The following is an 18,808-nucleotide window of genomic DNA, read 5'->3' as shown; positions in this document are numbered from 1 at the left end:
TGTTGCGAAAAGTTAGATTTAAAAAATGAAGCATGCAATAGATAGTTAAAATCAGGTTTGACTGAAGAGTGTACTAGTCAACCCCTCCAGAAACTTATAATCTTTCAGCATTATAGTTGTATTATTACTAGCTGAAATGCCTGTTCTTTCCATGGGGAGAATAGGTTTGTGGTAAATATTTTGAACCACCAATAGGATACGCATTTGAATGAAAGTGTAAAGATGAGATACTTTAAAGATCCATGAGATACTTTATATTTTTGTAGAAATTTTGAATCCCTACCCGCTTAAAATAAACTCTTTAATCAAAATGTCGTGATAAAATACCAGCTTAACCTGGGTACTATATATTTCAAAATCCATTTCAAACGGGTCAACCGTTTACGCGTGATGCGACCCCAAATAACAGACAAAGTCGATTTCAATGTGAGAAGAAAATTATAGAAAATCCCGCCTCTCTGACATTAAAACGGAAATTTTTGAAAACGGCGAGACATGTTTCACCTTATTTTCAACTAAGAGTTTACATGTCGAGTTTCATCTTTCTACCTTGGCACTCGTGGCATAATGTACTTTTAGATAAAGTTTGAACCCCCTATACCACCTTAAGATACGCTCTTAATCAAAGAAATATTCTGAAAGCCTAGCTCAGAGTTAATACCTACCATGTTCTAAAATTCACTCCAAACTGTTCAACAGTTTTCCCATAATTAGATCGCAAACAACAGGTAAGATCGCTTTCAATATGAAGAAAGAAATTGTAGATAATTCCCCCTTAAAACGGGAATTCTCAAACGCTTTGACACATTACCACTTATTTTTCACGTGGAGTTTATATACCAACTTTCAAATTCCTAATTTGACAGGATGGTAAGATACTCAGTTTTTTCCATAGATTTAGTCTCTCCGCTCCCACCCTTTTAGGATACATATTTTAATCAAAGCAACACGATGATAAACCAGATCGAGTTAGATGATAACTTTATCTAAGAAAAAGGCATCATTTTTATATAATAAACTGGCTGAGATGCCAATTATTTAGATTTATGGAACATATTACTGTGCATGATGTAGTATAGATTAGTCTGAACGATTTATCTTTGAACAGTCTTCCAACTTGGTAAGTAGAAACCACTGAAGTTTTGGACGACATGGACTGCAGGCAATTGTTTGAGATACTCTGCAATACTGCGGGATTAACAATATTACCAATCCAACATAAAATTATTGTTTTTCAAATGGTACTGCATTAGATTATTATATATTTGATATTTGTATGTTCGAACTTGCAATATCACATTTATTATTCCGTGTTATAAACTATGAACGCCACGCTATCACAAACATTCAAATTAAGGATGTCTTTACAACAGTAATAACAGAAGTGAGACTTTTACGTGATTGGGTGTGATGCTTATCGAAACAATTTCTCGAAATAAAGCCCATATGGTAGGCACCATTGTGTCCGTGGGTTTTCTAGGGGTACTCCTGTTTCCTGCCTCATTCTCATTCCACCAATTCTTCCATCATCATTCACTTACTTAAATCATTGTTCCTGTTAGCCTATATTATGGGACTTTAAACTGAAAGCTTGCATTTTCAAATAAAGCCTCTTAAAAAAAAGTAACATTTTTTAGTCCCTTGCAACTTTGTTCCTATCAAATTGAAATACCCTATACCACGATCACACTATTCGACATCAAGGTATTTTAGATGTGAATTGCTCCGTCTGTTTCATATGTGTTGCTACTGTTGTGGAGACCTCCGAAATTTGGGTGTTTGTGATACTGTAGCGTCAGTAGTTTGTAACAGTGAATGATAAATGCACGATTGGAACTTCTTGTTTAAAATGTAGGTTTGAAATACATAATAATCTGTCGTAATGACATTTGAAATAATACAACTTAGCTGGGCTGGCAACTCTGTTAATATGGTGGTGTTGCAAAGTATGTCATATTATCTCCTTAGTTCAAGATACATGGTTCACATTTATTTATAAATCTCTAGCGCACAATTCCTTCTGGATCATCCTGCATGAGTAACTGAAAAAAATAACACCATTGAATCCGAAAAGAAAAAAAAAATAAATCTTTAGTTTAACGTCCTACTCTTACATTTTTTAGGTTAACAGATGATTGAGTAAAGTGAATGACCTTGGAAGAATTGGTGAATTAAGAATGTGGGGAAAAACTAGAAGAACGCCGAGAAAACTCATTATCCTTGTGGATCGAATCACCGTGCCACCCAACTTGTAAAAATTTTAAAATGAACTGTAAATTTTCCATTGTACAAGCTTTCCTTTTAACAGAGTTAAATCTGATTTAAACTGCTCGTTGAGCAAATGTAACAGTTTCTCCAACTATCCACTTTGGCTTAATCAGACACTATGTATCTGATGAAGCCAAAGTGGATAGTTTAAATCAGATTTAAAATCAAGATTTAAGCACTGCTAGTACTTACTTTTAAAGCAAAATATAAAATACTTTATTATTACCTAAACTATTTATTTCTATTTAAGCAAAGCTAACTGCTTTATGTATTAACACACACACACACACACACACACACACATATATATATATATATATATATATATATATATATATATATATATATATATATATATATATATATATATAACATTTAATAATAGGATGGGGAAATGCTTAATATCTAAAAAATCTAAAGATTCTTCATAATGCGGAAAATTTCTAAGACTCAGCTTAGTCCCTGTATGTGGCAATATTATGTAACTTGATGAAATAAAACTCTCATTGGGTGGTGACTGTGAATTATGATCTAGAATAATAGTAACGATATTATAATAGTTAATCTGTATATGTGAAGTGTCTTAGGATTCTACTGTACTAATATTGATATTATTCAACTTTCAGCTTTAATCTTCAGAGTGTCCATGATAATAATAATAATAATAATGCAGTATATGCTGATGATTCTAAAATGAAAGGTGAATCCACGTCTTCAGATTGTTCAGGTAAGATTCTGTAACATTAATTCAGTTAATTTCTTTTTATATAGATTTCAGTCAGGAAGTAGGAGAAAACGTTTGAATGGTTTCTGTAGTGTTCATTAATTTATATATTAGAAGAAAGTATAATGTCCAGCAGAAAGAAGCTAACGGTTTTCAAATTGAAATTGTGACTAGACTCAGTATTTCACAAATTATATTTTATTTCTGGATTGAACTATAACTCAAAGTGTTTTGCTTACAACATCTAGATATGGAAGATGCTCCTCCTACTTTTTTTTTAAAATACATTTTCCAAATGATTTTCACGTTGAGAATATTCAAAATGCCATTGCAACGAAGATTTCTAATTATCATATTCGAAGCACTCAATTGTTGCATAACAGTAAGTTTATAAGCGTGAGAATTGGGATCCACATGAAATACTCTGCGTACAGAGCAGTCAGAAATTCCAAGGACATGAGCATAGTTTTATTGCACATCTCCGTTGACTTTGCAGAGTAGAGCGACGCACACATTCTGGTGTTCGAACGTATCGCGGTTTTCCTGAAAGTCTCTTCTTCACGGCTCAGACTGTTTCCCGAATTTTCATAACCCACGAAACTATGATATTACGGCCTGGAACACTGTGATTTTGATGAATGTTGAATTTCCAACGGAATGCACGCTAACTAACAATCACTAACTCGTTTTCTTTAAGTCTCAAAAGTAAATGCTTAATATTCTTCTGACCAAAGCTCCATGACAACTGAAATGTCGTGGCAAAATTAGTATAATGTCACGGTCAACTTCAACGATCATATCTGTGCAGAATTGATCTAAGAAATGTAAAAAAGAAAATTAGAAACAGATTTCAGTTACGCCAGTGTGACACGGCTCTCAGACATCGGAAAATCATCAGAAAAATGTAATAATGTAATGTAAAAAAGGTAGATGCCGTATGTTTCATTAGTTATTGTAAGAAAAAATGCTTTGAGTTGTAGTTCATTTCGAAAATAAAAGACCATATGTGAAATATAATCAGTCTGGTCACAATTTCAATTTTACTACCGTCATTTTCTTTCTGTCGGACCTTGCACATACAATTTATAGCGTTTCGTAGATCGGTTAAATTCTTTTTTTCTTTCTTTTTTTTTAATTTTCTGTGTTTATAGTTTGCGCTGAAACAAAAACAAACTCTTTTTCTTAAAGTTTAAGACGTATAAGTGACATCATTCAAGGGAGTAGCAGATCAATCACTTTGTGCCTCCTTGTGAAAGTGGTAAATGAGTAACCCTTTGTAACAGTGGCAATATGTGACTCGTTGACTGTTTGACAGTCTTCTTGCTGATAGAAAAGTTATTTAGTTCGTAGTTCTACTCTATCACTGCGATGAATGTAAGTATTCAGGTAAATGCTACTAACATCATTTCAGAAGAGACATACCAATGAGCTTAATCAATATATTGTAAATAACACAACATAATTAAGTGATAAGTCAGAAAATGAAAGCTTTTCTTCTGAAATTCGAATATTTGATTTTAGTAATTTATTTGCAGAGCAAAATATAAGTAATACTAAGTCTAATTTTCAATGGACTTCATTAAACACTAGAAAAGTTTTATTAATTGTTAATAAATTAAAATCTTCAAATAGCTAAGATCTTTATGATTTTCTAATAATTTGTTGAAGAAAATCGTTGATATAATTGAAGTTCTGGTGTACCTATTCAATTGAATATTTTTTAATAGGAAATTTCTTTGACTGTCTTAAAGTGTCAGTTACATTATTTGTACATATAAGAAAAGGATAAAATTAATTTTAATAACTATCATCCTGTACCATTACTGTCAATTGTATCAAAACGTTTTTTAACAATACATTAAAACTCAATTATCAATTCACTTAAAAAGTAAAATAGAATAGAATAAAATGTTCTACTCATCGTAGTTTGGATTTAGATGTGGCCTTTCCATGGAAGCTGTGGAAAATATAGTGTTACCTGTTACACGTATTAGATAGCTTTGAAGGCAATGTCTATACGCATTTAACATTGCTAGATTTAAGTAAAACTTTCAATGCAGTGTCACATGACAGTCTGATCGACAAATTATATTATTATGGCATTAGAGGAAGTGAGCTAACATTATTTAACTCGTATCTTAGTAATAGACGAACAACTGTTCGTATTACAAATGAAGGATCAAGTTTTCTGAGTGTACCAGCTGGACTACCTCATGGAAATGTGCTCGGACCTTTACTATCTATGTAAATGATTTCCCAAGTTTTCTACCTTATAAGTCCATCTTACGTACTGACGACACAAATCTTCTAGAAACATCGCTAAGAATTTAATCAATGTAAAATCTGAAAGCAATGAAGTGTTGGAAATGTCATTGCTATGGGTAAAGTGTAACAAACTTTATCTTACTGAATGCATAACAGAAACTATATATTATTATTTTAATAATCATATAACTGCGGTAGATGCATGCCATTATGTAAAACTATTGGGAATTATTTAGATCCGAAACTAAACTGGAACATGCATACTGAAAATTTAAGTAGGAAACTATTTAGAGTATTATTTTAATATGTAAGCTAAGAACAGCAGTTACAGAAACAATATTCTTTACAGCATACTATGCCTTTTTCCATTCTATTCACGGTGTATAATATTGTGGGGGTAATTCGCCTAGCACCCAAACTCTTTCAATGGCAGAAGAAAGCTGTAAGAGCTATAAAGGGATTACATGATAATTTATAGTGTAGACCATTTTTTAAGGAGCTGCAAATCATGACAGTTCCGTCTAGATATATTTATAGCTGGCTTATGCATGTTAAAGAAAATCAGGATAGTATTGGGAAATCAGGAAAGTATTCGTTCATATAATACTAGATATAAATATGATTCAAATATGCCCCATATTAGATTAGACAAAACACAAAAAACGTTTTAAATATACTGGCATAAGACTGTACAATACATTACCAGTAGATATACGAATGAAGTGTAGTAATAATTAAAAAAAAAAAAATACTGTAATTAATTTCTTGTAAGTAATTCTATATGTAGTATTGAGGAATTTGAAAAAAAGGTGTAAATTGTATGTTTTTTCTTTCTTGTATATAATTGTTTAAATTGTGATGCTGTCTGTTGCAACAAATATTGCTTATGACAACAAAAATATATTATTCTATTCTATTCTATTCTATTCTATTCTATACGTAAATGATAGTTCGAATAGCCCAACATATCTACGGAACGTTTTAGAATGTCCCATACCTGTCCTGGAACATTCAGGCTCAGAAGATTGAAACCTTAAATATAATGGAAGTACTCATGGAACCTCTCTTGGATTTTAATGGCATTCTCTTGTCACAGAACAATATTTCGGTGTCTTAAAGTCGTCTTGTAATTATCTCACGAAGAACCCGAAAATACCACAGAACCCATTTCCGAAACATAAACAGACATCTGGTTTTAACTCTTTGAAGCATGAAGGCACTAATATTATACCACCTTTTAGAGAATTTTCTGTGAATGTTGCACGGCGGTATACTTTTACTACTAATGTATCCTCTGGCTGAGTAGTTCTTTTCGTAGCTAAACAGATGTCGCGCAATATCACTTTTTCAACATTGTTTTGGGCTGGCACCGTTCTTACCTAAATACAGTATTGTTGTCAGTAAAATCATTTGTGCCATTGTTTGTAGGAATTATTCCGTTTTTTTTTTTTTTTTTTTTTTTTTTAAGTATAAAAGACTTTCTCGGTGCTTCACTTCTCTGTCTAAAGCTTAGTTAGAAGAAGTTTCCTTCACTTTGCAACTTCGTTTGATATTTAGTATTTCTGCGACGTTCTTTGTGGGTGGTATAAGTTTCTTACCACTGTGCTGTTACTCTGAAATCTGTGGTGGTATATTTTCACTACCATCTTGCAATTTCTCTGACCATTTTGTACCTAGGTAGAGAAGCCAAGATTGAAAGATAGAGACATAGGGAAAATTTTGTTCTGATTTCCACCTGATTCCGCTTCAGAAACAGAAATTGACACAAGTGATGATTCAGATTATGAAACACAACCACAATCATCATCATCGGCATGTGAATCATCAGAAGTGTGTGACGAATCAGATGGAGAGCACATGCCTACAACGTCAACTACAGATAATATCCGAATACCTTACTGGAGTAATCAGTACAACCTACCCCGATGATCCCTTTCTGCTAAATCAGGACCGAGCTCCTGCATTTTAAACATCAATAAACCTACGCCAATTGACATATTGAAACAAGTATTTCCAGACAAACTAGTTGATTTGATTGTTTTACAAACTAATCTCCATGCTGTATAGACTGGAAAGCAATTCACTCCCACTACTGACGAAGAAATTTAAGTATTCCTAGGGAATAAATTTGTTGATTGGAATAAACCAACAGTCGCTTACAGGGATTATTTGTCCAGTGCGCTAAACTTCATGATCATTAGGTTTGTTCCCTAATGACAGCTTGACGTTGTGCTCAGTGTAGCACCAAAAGGAAGGCTCGTATAATCATTATATATTTAGAATTCTATGGCTAACAGGAAATGATTCATGGAAATGTATTAGTTATATAGTTTACCTTATATTTTTGAATAATCTGTACTTGAATCGTTTATGTAACTTTTACATTGGTCAAGGCATTATCAATAGATACTATTGTACGTATATAATAATAATAATAATAATAATAATAATAATAATAATAATAATAATAATAATAATAATAATAATAATAATAATAATAATAATAATAGTCCATTAAATAAGCCTGAAGACGCTCTTAAACAAGTAGATGTTGAAATAATAAGTGTGTGTTGTCAGGAAGCTTTCTGAGAAGGCATGGTATGTGTTGAGCGTGTTTGGAATAGTTGATTGCAGATGTCCTTTTGTTGGTTAACTATCTTGATTGCATACTTTCGTAGGACGCATGGTGTACAGGTGACTTGCAGAAGTTAATTTGTTTAATTTCTTGGAAAACCTACAAGTTCTGAATTGCGGGAAGCGTCAGTTTGTTTTTATAAAGCACCATTTTGTCCTGGTGGCTTTTCTTCTTTCTTTTAGGTTAAATTTTGCAATCAATTTATCTCTTACCCATTTTCTGTAAATACTGCATATATAATTAGCTCCAATAGACAGTTCCTCATCAATCGTAACCAAATATTTATGCCTTAGTTATATCAACTTTTTTTCTAAAATATTAACGCTGACAAACGATGCTTTGTCCTTTGGTTTTCAAGAGTGATTAACAAATGATAATTAATTCACAATATATTTATATATTGTTAGCTGAGACACCCCTTCTTCGAACGGGGGAAGTAGAAAATATTTGAACCCCTTTCCCCTTAAGATATGTATTACAATTAAAGTGTGATGACAAAATTCCGTAATGCTACTCTTTCCATCTACACCTCTCACTTTCCATACCGACGGGGGGTGAATTCGGAATTAAACGACATCTAGAGTATCACTATTCATCTCTATGACTCTGTAGACTCTTAATATAGATCTTTTTTTATTATTTTTACATGTCATTCACATCTCACTCCATCCCTCAACCCTCCCTGAACCCCTTCTCCCTTCCCAGGGATTGCCGACTATTGAAGAGGATTGTCACTATGGACCGTAAATCGCATTTGGCAAAAGTGACTGCGATACTCAATCAGAACCTGGAACAGTTCAACGCGTGTTCGATTTGCAGTCAGATTGCAAGTTCCAAACAGCTTATCACCGCCAGCAACGTTTTAGCGCAAAGAAAATAGCACCGAGAACATGCACAGTAGATTGTCAATAACTGAAAATGAGTAATATGGTTCGATAAGTTTTTTTTCAGCCTATTTCCATCAACAGGACGTGTTTGTGGACGTGTGCGGGTACCCAAAGAAGCTTATGCTTTGAACTATTTCCTCTGTACCGTTATATATGGCGGCGGTTCTGTGATGTTGTGGACCGTAAATTCGTTTTATTTTGTGGTCCTGTCATTAGTCACAGGATAAATTATTACCAGTGATTATGTGGACAATTTAGTGGCATCATGCACCCCATGATCTAAATTGTGTTTCCAGCCAATGAGGCAAATTTGCAAGATGACACTGCACCAATTCCCACTGCTGGAACTGCTGAGGTGTGCTTTTATAAACAGCAGAATAAACTACAATCCCCGTACTTAAACATTATGAAATCTTTTGGTTAGTTCTGGAGCTCAGACTCAGGAAGAAATATCCTTCACCATCTTAGCTGACTTAACTGAATGCTGTGTTGTATCGTTAGCCTGCAAAATAACTTTGATTTGTTGTGGAATTATGGCATATGAGTTATGCCATTCCTCATGCAGTGCAGCATTTTATTTCCGTCAGTGTGGATGGAGGACGAATCTACTTCGGAGTCGCTGAGTTCCAGAACTGACTGCAAGTGTTGAATAATGTTGAGGTCTGGGGATTTAAGGGGAGATGTTGTATTCATCCCGATGCTCATTCAACCATGTCTCAATTGTTCCAACTATGTGAATTGGCGCTTCTTCATCGGCCAAATACAACGTTTGGATGATATGGTACATGTGGTTACGTGAAGTGCCCACATAACCACTGGAAGAAATGCTACTTGTGACAGTAATCACAGAACTCACAGAATATGAAAAATATGCAGCTCACAACATTACAAAACCACTGCTGTAAGTCGCGGTAGGTAAGAAACAATTCAGACTAGCGTTGTCCACTAGACTAGACCAGACGAGAAATAAGGTTTTTGCATCTCGTATTGTTTTTAATAGAAATATCGTATTGTCTCGATTTCGAAGAGTTATTTCCTAGTCTTGTTTTGATTCTCCGCAAGCTTCGTTTCGTTTCGTTTCGAAAATTTCCCGTCTCGCCTCGTCCCGTAAATGTATATAAAATATACTCCTGACTCTCCGGTTTAATGGGGCGAAAGGGCAAGCCGGATAGACCGGAGTTCTGTGATTACTCAATTCCTGCTCCACCCAACCATTGAAAACACAATTTTATATCCAATTCCGCTCGTATTAATATTTTTGACCTCTTAGTACAGACCAATACCTTATGAACATTTGCTCTGTATTGTACTGTATGTTTAAAAAATAATACATAAAAAAAGAAGTCCAGGAATAAAGATATTGTACACATTTTAAGATAAATTTAATAACGTTTAACTTAATTGCAGGAAATATAAAATAATGTAAACCAGGGCTTCTTTACTTTTTCACTAGTGTACTACAGTAAGTGTACGTACCATCCAGCAGCGGCTCGTGTATCACAGGTTGAGAAAACGTGTAAAATAAAATATTAACGTTAATACGTAAATGATTACACATATGTAAAGGGATAGACCTGAAGGATGTAAAACTTCCGATTTTTTAAAAATGTCGTTTGATAGATGATTACTTCTTCTTGGCACAATCGCGTTTTTATGAAAGCGTTAAAAGTCGAACGGAAATATATATATATATATATATATATATATATATATATATATATATATATATATATATCCATAATTTATTACTGAATTTCTCTCTCTCTCTCTCTCTCTCTCTCTCTCTCTCTCTCTCTCTCTTTTCTTAAAAAAAGAAAAAGGAATGATAGTACGGGGAAATACATGGAAGTGCGTCGGGACCGTAATACGTCAAATTATGGATGCGTTAAAATATTAAATAATACTTTTGATAAAGTGGATAGCTTCAAATACCTAGGATCAATGTTAACAGAGAAAAATCATATTCACGAAGAAATTAAATGTCAACTAAAACTAGGGAATTCGTGTTACTATTCGGTTCAAAATCTCTTGTCGTCGCGAATTCTGTCGAGGAATTTGAAGCTTAAAATATATAAAACTATAATCATGCCTGTTGTTCTGTATGGTTGCGAAACATGGTCGCTTACTCTGAGGGAAGAACATAGACTGAAAGTATTTGAGAACAAGATCCTGAGAAGAATATTCGGACCCAAGAGGAACGGGAATGGGGAATGGCGGAAACTTCATAACAAGGGACTACATAATTTATACGGTTTACCCAACATTGCTAGGGTCGTCAAGTCTAGGAGGCTTAGGTGGGCAGGTCGTGTAGCTAGAATGGATGTAGTTAGCTAAGGATAGAAGTCAGTGGAGAGCTTTTGTGAACGCGGCATTGAACCTCCGGGTTCTATAGGCCATAGAGTTAGTTAGTTAGTTAGTACGGAGAACGGATAGCTGCAAGCTGGATAGTCAATAGTCTACACTCGGAACTTGACTTTTGCAAATAGTGCAAAAAGTATTCTTGGTAGATTAATTTAGCAATAGGACCAGTGGCAGCCGGTGTCTAAATCCAACGTGACTAATGTGGCGGAAATTGTAGTGAACCTTGTCCTGCAGGCTTCCAAGCATATACTATTCTGATGAACTACAAGATATCTTCGTGTCGTATTTGGTTGGGTTGCCCAAAATTAATGTAGAAAATCGGTTACGTCTATTTTGACACATACAAGTTGTCACAAAATATGATGGTTGTATGCCTTGTTAATGCGATTCGAAAGTTTATGTTCAGCACTTTCGTAGATATATGCACCATAGGAGATGCTCATGTGTATTTGTCTATTTACATGTTTCAGTGGATAAGAAGCCATAAAATTTTTGCAAAACGTACTTCAGCGTAACTATTTCAGCGTCGCAGAAGGAGCTGAAATTATTCGAAACATTCATGAAAGTAAGGGTTAAGTTAAGGGTCTTCATCCCGGCGAAATTAAAATACCGCTAATTTTACAGTAATTATGTGATATCTTCAAATAGATAAAAGATAATTGAAATATGGAACAAGAGCGCCCTAGACAATATTATTTTGCGTGAGGTACCGTTATCACAAGTCACCTAGTGGCTTTCCGTTTTCAGCTGTTTAGAAACGCGAAAATAAATGCCGATTTTCAAAATGGCTCAAAATCGAAAGCAGATAAGTGAGTCGTGATAACGGTTTCTCATGTAAAATAATATTGTCTAGGGCGTTCTTCTTTCACATTTCGATTATCTTTTATCTATTTGAAGATATCACATACTAATTTCTGTAAAATTAGCGGTATTTTAATTTCGCCGGGATGAAGACTTAAGGCAATGTGATCGAACATACACAGATGGAAGATTGGCTCTGAAAACTCTGATGAGAAATATTACTAATGTCATTGTTTTTTTTTTTTTTTTTTTTTTTTTTTTTTTTTTTTTTTTTTTTTTAAGAGAGAGAAGATTACGAATTGAAGCTGATCCCTGAAGCAGACTTGTTGAACACGGCACGAAAGGTTACAGAGAAACTAAGTGTTGATTATTCGGTAGCAGCGTGGCATTTGCAGAAACTAGAAAAGATGAAAAGTCGGATAAACTGATCGAGAATCAAAGAAATCAACACTTTGAATCTGTCTACACTGCTGCTGCTTCAGGGCTTCGAAAACGATCTATTTTTCGAACACATTCACACAGGCATAGAAGCTAAACCTCGGATAGTAACCGATATACATAAGCAGTCAACTTTCATGTTGGATTGCCATATTTTCAAATATAAAAGACAAGAGTATTTTGCACAAATGATTTATGTTACGTATTTTCCGCAGCCTTTTAACCTTCTTTTCTGTCTTAGATACTATACTACTATAGTAACCTGTATGTGTTTTCTTTCAGGTTACACAAATATATTTATATGAATTTTACAACGCTATTATTCAAGTTACTTATCTCGTCTGTCCAGTGAATATTTAACCCAATTCTATAACTATTTTTGAACCTGCAATTACAATTCAGGTATAGTTGTAATCAATGTTTGAAATATTTTCTTCTGAACTAGCTCCCAGTTTTGAAAACCAATCGTCATGGTAATACAAATCTAATTTGATGCATTGGGTTCCATATTTTGAACGTAAATTAGCGAGGGGCCAAACTTGTATTTCTGGTCACCATGGCAACCTAGCATCCGTGGTCATAACATTAATACTCCAACACAAACATTAAGAACGATGATCAAGGATTGAATCTGTGCATTTGGCGGGTTCACAGACCACCATGTAAGATAAGTCCTCACAGTTTAGGTCGTTTCTCACCACATCGTCTCACTTACGAAAGAGTTGGGTTGCAGCAGATGATATGAAATATCTTTGACCAAAGGAACCGTATAAATTGTATTAAGCAACCACAATTTTAGTAATACTCACTGAAGAGACCGCTTAATAATTATATGCGGAAAACTGACGAAAAAAAGTAGAGAAGTTTTGCCTTGAATTCAACCTCAACAAGCACGTGCATATAGAAAAAGAAAATCACGCGGGCATGAGCTGATGGTTAGTAGTCTTCTTCGGCAATCGGGAGGTCCAGGGTTCGAATCCGGTTGCCAGTTGTTCTTACTAAGGTTGATCCAGAGGTTTTGCCTTCATAACCTCGGCATTGATAAGAAGGTAAAAACACAAAACTAAAATTTGTAGGCCAACTAGGATACATAAATTACTACGGATACTAGCTCGGAGTTTCAAATTAATGGAGAATACCATGTACCTCACAATAGCAAGATTAAATGTGGATAGATGGTATGAAAATTGTGAATAGAATGCAAAAATAAAAGTAAATAATTGCAAAAAATGATTTATATTAATGTTTTTAATATTCATTTTTATTTTTTAATTCTTGTTTTTGAATTTTGATTTTGATTTTTTTGTTACTATTGTTTTAATGAATGAATGATGAGCATTGCTTCAGGCCGTAATTCTTCATATCTTCTTCATTCGTAACTTAAGAGAATAAGGTATCTCTTTTCTCATGTTTCTTCAAGCATTTCTGGTCCTCTGAAAAATGACACGTGCTTTGCTCTAGCTAAAAAGAAAGAAAAAATGAAAAAAAGTTGCTGTTTTTTCTGGTTATGTCACTTTTGCTTTAGTTTTTCAGCTTTCTACAGACTAGACTGTCTTTCCCTTACGCATAGAACTTGCAACTTGGGTTTCTAAATTTTCAGTGTCAGTATACACTCCTCCCATCTATCGTCAAATGCGTGAACGATATCCTGAGTGCTGGGATTCTAACGCGCTCGCTTTGTAGACATACTCATTGAAAAAGCATGCGTAGTTTGCAGCACGAAAACGAAAAAAAAAAAAGAAAAAAAGAAGAAAAAAATAAAAATCGCAGTGAGGGTTGAGAGAGTACGAGAGGGTGCTTTCAAGACGAGAATCAGCTTTGCGTAACCTCGAAGAAATGCTTACATCACTGCTCTTATCAAAATTTAATTTTTCACTTTTAGGAGCATAGGCAAGAAGCTCCTGCTTTCAAAGGTTCAGAATTTGCCTTGTAAATTCGATGTTATAGGAAAATCGATTAGGGACCTTTGTGAGAAATAATTATGCAAATTTCATTTTTGAAAGAACTACTATAATCTCTAATCACCAATCAATTATACATTATCAATAAATAAACGAGTGTGAGGAGTTACTGAGTAAAGCTAATTACATATTTCGCTTTGTATTCAATTACAAATACAGCGTAAGGAATTAAAGGTTAAATGTTAAAAAGAAAACAAAACTGTTTTCTCTACAATAGATAATAATAATGTGGCTTACTGGTAGGATGCTCTCCTCTAGAGCGTGGGGTCCCTGGCTCAATTTCAGTTCCTGGTACGAGAGTTTTGTGGTGGGCAAACACTGTGTGTTGGGTTTTCTCGCGATTCCCCCATCTCCTCTCACTTTCTTTGTTTCATTACTTTGTTGATTATTAACATCAATACGGATACAATTTCGAAATTTGCTCTAATGAACAAACGGGTTCCAAAAATTAATATATAGGAGGGAGGTTTTTTTTTCCTATAAAAAGAAAATTTTCGCATTTTGACTTCTTACGATTTTCTCAGTAAGTATCAACTTTGTTTTCATGTAGTAGATTCTACTATTAAAAAACGTCTGTACATCGTTCAGTAGTTATGAGTCCTATGTTAAGTTCAGGGCTGACAACCTTTATTGGTTTTCGAACTGACATTTCATTAGGCCCCAACAAGTGTAAGTTATCCAAGTGAACATATTACAACGGTCACGTACGTTGTCTAAGCACTTTATCAAGTTCGTGGAAGCCATGTGTGTTGTACAGGTTGCCTAAATTCAAACTGGCAGACAAAAGAAAAGTATTATAAACCAAGAAACAAATACAAACTAACATTGGTTTTGGCCTTGAATATCGCTTATGCATTCTTTTGCATTTGGGAAACGCTTTATTGTGAGCTTCAGAAGCCCGGTTTACAAAATTAAAGCCGCAAACGGCCATTGTAGGTATGATGTTAATTTAACCGTATTAAAAATAAAAGAACATTATGTGAAAAATTTATTCTTTCTTCCTTTATATTGTATGAATATTTCTGAAATATGAAGCTTAGGTGTTTTTAACCTTTCTCTGTTCGAATTTTAACGACCTCAATAAAAAATGTACACAGATACCCATGATACTTTCAAATATCTAGGATCAGTATTAACAGAGCAAAACCATGTCCATGAAAAAATTAAATGTCTATTGATAGCAGGGAATTCATGTTATTATCGAGTTCAAAATCGTTTGTCGTTGCGAATTCTGTCGATATATAAAACGACAGTCGTGCCCGTTGTACTGTATGGTTGCAAAGTATGGTCGCTTACTCTGAGGGAAGAATGCAAAGTGAAAGTATTTGAAAATAAGGTCCTGATACAAATACCTGGACCCAAGAGAAAAAGTAATGACGGAAACTTCATAACGAGGAACTGCATAATTTATATAATTTACCAAACATTATTAGGGTCATCAGGTCATGTAGCGTGAAAGGAAGAAAGTAAGAACTGCAAATCCAATAGGAAAACGACCATTAGCAAGACCTAGGCGCAGATGAGAGGACAATATTAAGATGGATCTCACAGAAATAGGAATGCAATGTAAAAACTTGATCCAGTTGGCTGAGGGCAGAAGTCAGTGGAGAGCTTTTGTGAACGCGGCATTGAACCTCCGGGCCATTGAGTTAGTTAGTTATACACTGTAAAAAGTCGTTGTGTTATTTCAACGACATGCATATGTGTTAACACGATTGTGCTAAAACATAACACAAACAGGTGGTTAGAACAACTCACTCTCTATTTGCAGTTGTGTGTCAAATGCCGGTAGTTGAAATGACACACAGCCTGTATGTTGAATTAACACAAGTGTAGAATCTTTGGTGTTGTTATCTGCGTGATTGCCAAATATGTTGGGCATCTAATTATAAAGGCTTATGTACTGAAGCTACAGACAAGCATAGTAGAAAAGAAATATTTAAACAAATTTATTTAGGACAACACAACAGGCTTAATGCCCAGTTATAGTGTCGTATACAAAATTCTTTAACATACACTATTATACATATATTATAAACATACACAAATATACGTTATTTAATTATACATAAGTTATTGCATAATAATTCTTTTGAACTTGTTCTCTGACATACTAAACACATCTATTACATGAAATCTTATCATTTCATTATATGAAGCACACATTCTCCACCTAGGAGACTTATGTAATATTTTTGTTCTTGCTTTTCTGCAATAGAGAGTCCCAGCGTTTGCTGTTCTAGTCTTACCTGTTGGGACACGTAATAATACTTCTGAAACTAATTCTGGACAATCAATTTTACCATTTAATAATTTATGTAAGAACAACAAATCAAAAACACATCTCCTTTTTTCTAATGTTTGAAAATTAAAATTCCTTACCAAGTCTTCATAGGGGACATACTTTGGGTAGAAACCGGTTTTCTTGTATGCAAGCATTTTTAAGAATTTAAATTGTATATTTTCTATTGCATTAGTGTATTTAGTGACATTTGGTATCCAAACAGTACAACAGTATTCTAATTTTGACCTCACATATGAAAAATATAACCCTATAAATGTTGATTGTTTGTAGAAATCCTGACCTATCCTATAAATTAAACCTAGGTTTCTATATGCACTACTCGTTATCGCGTCAATGTGTTGAGTAAAGGCTAATTTGCTATCAAATACAACTCCCAGATCCTTGACAGTACTTGGGGTGGACAAGGAAGTGCCACCTATTGTATACGTAAAGTTAATTTGATTTTCTTTCCTCGTGAAAGATACAGATTTACATTTGGAAACATTTAAGACTAATTTATTCTTATTACACCACATTTGAATACTCTAGATCTTGTTGAAGTTTCACGCAGTCATCAATTGAACTTACTTTGGAGTATAATTTGAGATCGTCGGCAAATAGAAGAACGTGAGAAGTTTTAATACATAGAGGAATATCATTAATAACAAGAAGAAACAACAGAGGACCTAGATTAGATCCTTGAAGGACTCCTGATAGAGTATTAAATTTTTCAGTAACAAATCCTTTGTATGAAACATATTGTTTTCGGTTATGCAAGTATGATATAAGATACTCTATTGTTTGTTTCGAAAAATTCAGAGATGCTACTTTCAGTAGCAAGACATCATGATCAACGACGTCAAATGCCTTGCTAAAATCAGTATAAAGGACATCTACTTGACCGCCTCTATCTAATTCTGTTACTATAAAATTTGTTAAAATTGATAAGTTTGTCGAAGTAGATCTATTACGTAAGAAGCCGTGTTGGGTAAGTTGAAAGAACAGGTTCTACATGATTTAAAATTCGCGCACATAATATACTTTCAAGAATTTTTGCAAAGGGCGATAGAATAGCAATTGGCCTGAAATTTTCTATTTCTCTCTTGTTTCCAGATTTTGGTAATGGACAGACTAAACTTTCTTTCCATTTATCTGGGAAAGTGTTTGTTCTAATAGAAATATTAAATATAGTGCGAAGTGGATATTTCAATATATCACTGCAACCTTTCACAACATAAGGGGGAATGTTATCAGGACCACAAGATGCTTTTGGTTTCAACGCTCGTATAGCATTTCCTATTTCTTCGAGTTTTATTTCATCTAATTGAAAGTTGTCTAATATATTACATTCGGTTTGATTAGCGAGAAAAGAGTCAACGTTGTATGTGGCAGGTACATTGTTGTATACTGAATGGAAATAAGGTGCAAATGCCTGTGCCATTTCACTGACATGTTGGATATCATGACCATTGTATGTAAGGGAGTTTGATGACAAATGCTGTGTTTTGTGTTTAATAAAGCTCCAGATCTAGCTTGGGTTTTTGTTGACTGAGCATTCTGAGTTTCAAATAAAAGTTTTGTAGGCTAATTTTATGTCAGATTTTATTTCTTTACGCAGTCTCTCAAATTGATCGCGATGATAAAGTATATTTGTGTAATGGAAATGGAAAAGGCTGAAAGTGCCACAAAGTAAAATTTCCAGTATTCAATAAAAACTTCCTAAAACTGTACTTTATCCTTTAAGATGCTGCTCCTTGCGAGTGCTCTAGAAACTAGTAGGAATTTTTCTGGCACTTTGGACCTTCTCTAGGTTATTGGCGATGTCGTTTACAACACATTCCATGCAAAAAATCGATTTTTTATTTTTTGGCACTTTCAGACTTTTCCATTTCCACTACACATTTGTTGATCCCTTTTTCCACTTGTTATGGTGGTATGTCTTGGATTTTATTTTCTTAATTGTATTATAAGTAAACCAACATGGATAACTTCTGCTGGTGTCTTTTAAGTGGAACACATAGAAAATATGTTGTTAATCATTTGATAAAAGTTTGTTAATGCTATATTTACATCATCCGATTGCGAAAGGCATTGAACATTAATGAAATATGCATTTTTGGATTGTACATGCATGACTTCCTTTACGCTGATAAGGCCCACCATCCACAGCCTCTCGAATTCGAA

At 34.1% G+C, this 18,808-nt stretch overlaps 1 protein-coding gene and 1 long non-coding RNA gene across 6 annotated transcripts in view; one reads left to right on the top strand and one right to left on the bottom strand.

Moving 5' to 3' along the window:
- LOC145688349 (cadherin-like and PC-esterase domain-containing protein 1) overlaps positions 1-18,808 on the top strand; it is a 1,309,510-nt gene that overhangs the window by 789,834 nt on the left and 500,868 nt on the right. For all 4 annotated transcript variants that reach the window (XM_081762492.1, XM_081762493.1, XM_081762494.1 and 1 more), the window contains one exon: positions 2,895-2,995. In XM_081762492.1, coding sequence (XP_081618618.1) covers positions 2,895-2,995 — 101 coding nt within the window. The remainder of the gene's footprint in view (positions 1-2,894; positions 2,996-18,808) is intronic.
- LOC145688351 (uncharacterized) overlaps positions 1-18,808 on the bottom strand; it is a 107,871-nt gene that overhangs the window by 11,480 nt on the left and 77,583 nt on the right. The window lies entirely within an intron of this gene.

Source organism: Thermobia domestica, chromosome 6, assembly GCF_964235325.1.
Source record: "Thermobia domestica chromosome 6, izTheDome1.hap1.1, whole genome shotgun sequence".
Classification (NCBI taxonomy): domain Eukaryota; kingdom Metazoa; phylum Arthropoda; class Insecta; order Zygentoma; family Lepismatidae; genus Thermobia; species Thermobia domestica.
This window is presented reverse-complemented; position numbering and strand designations above follow the sequence as displayed.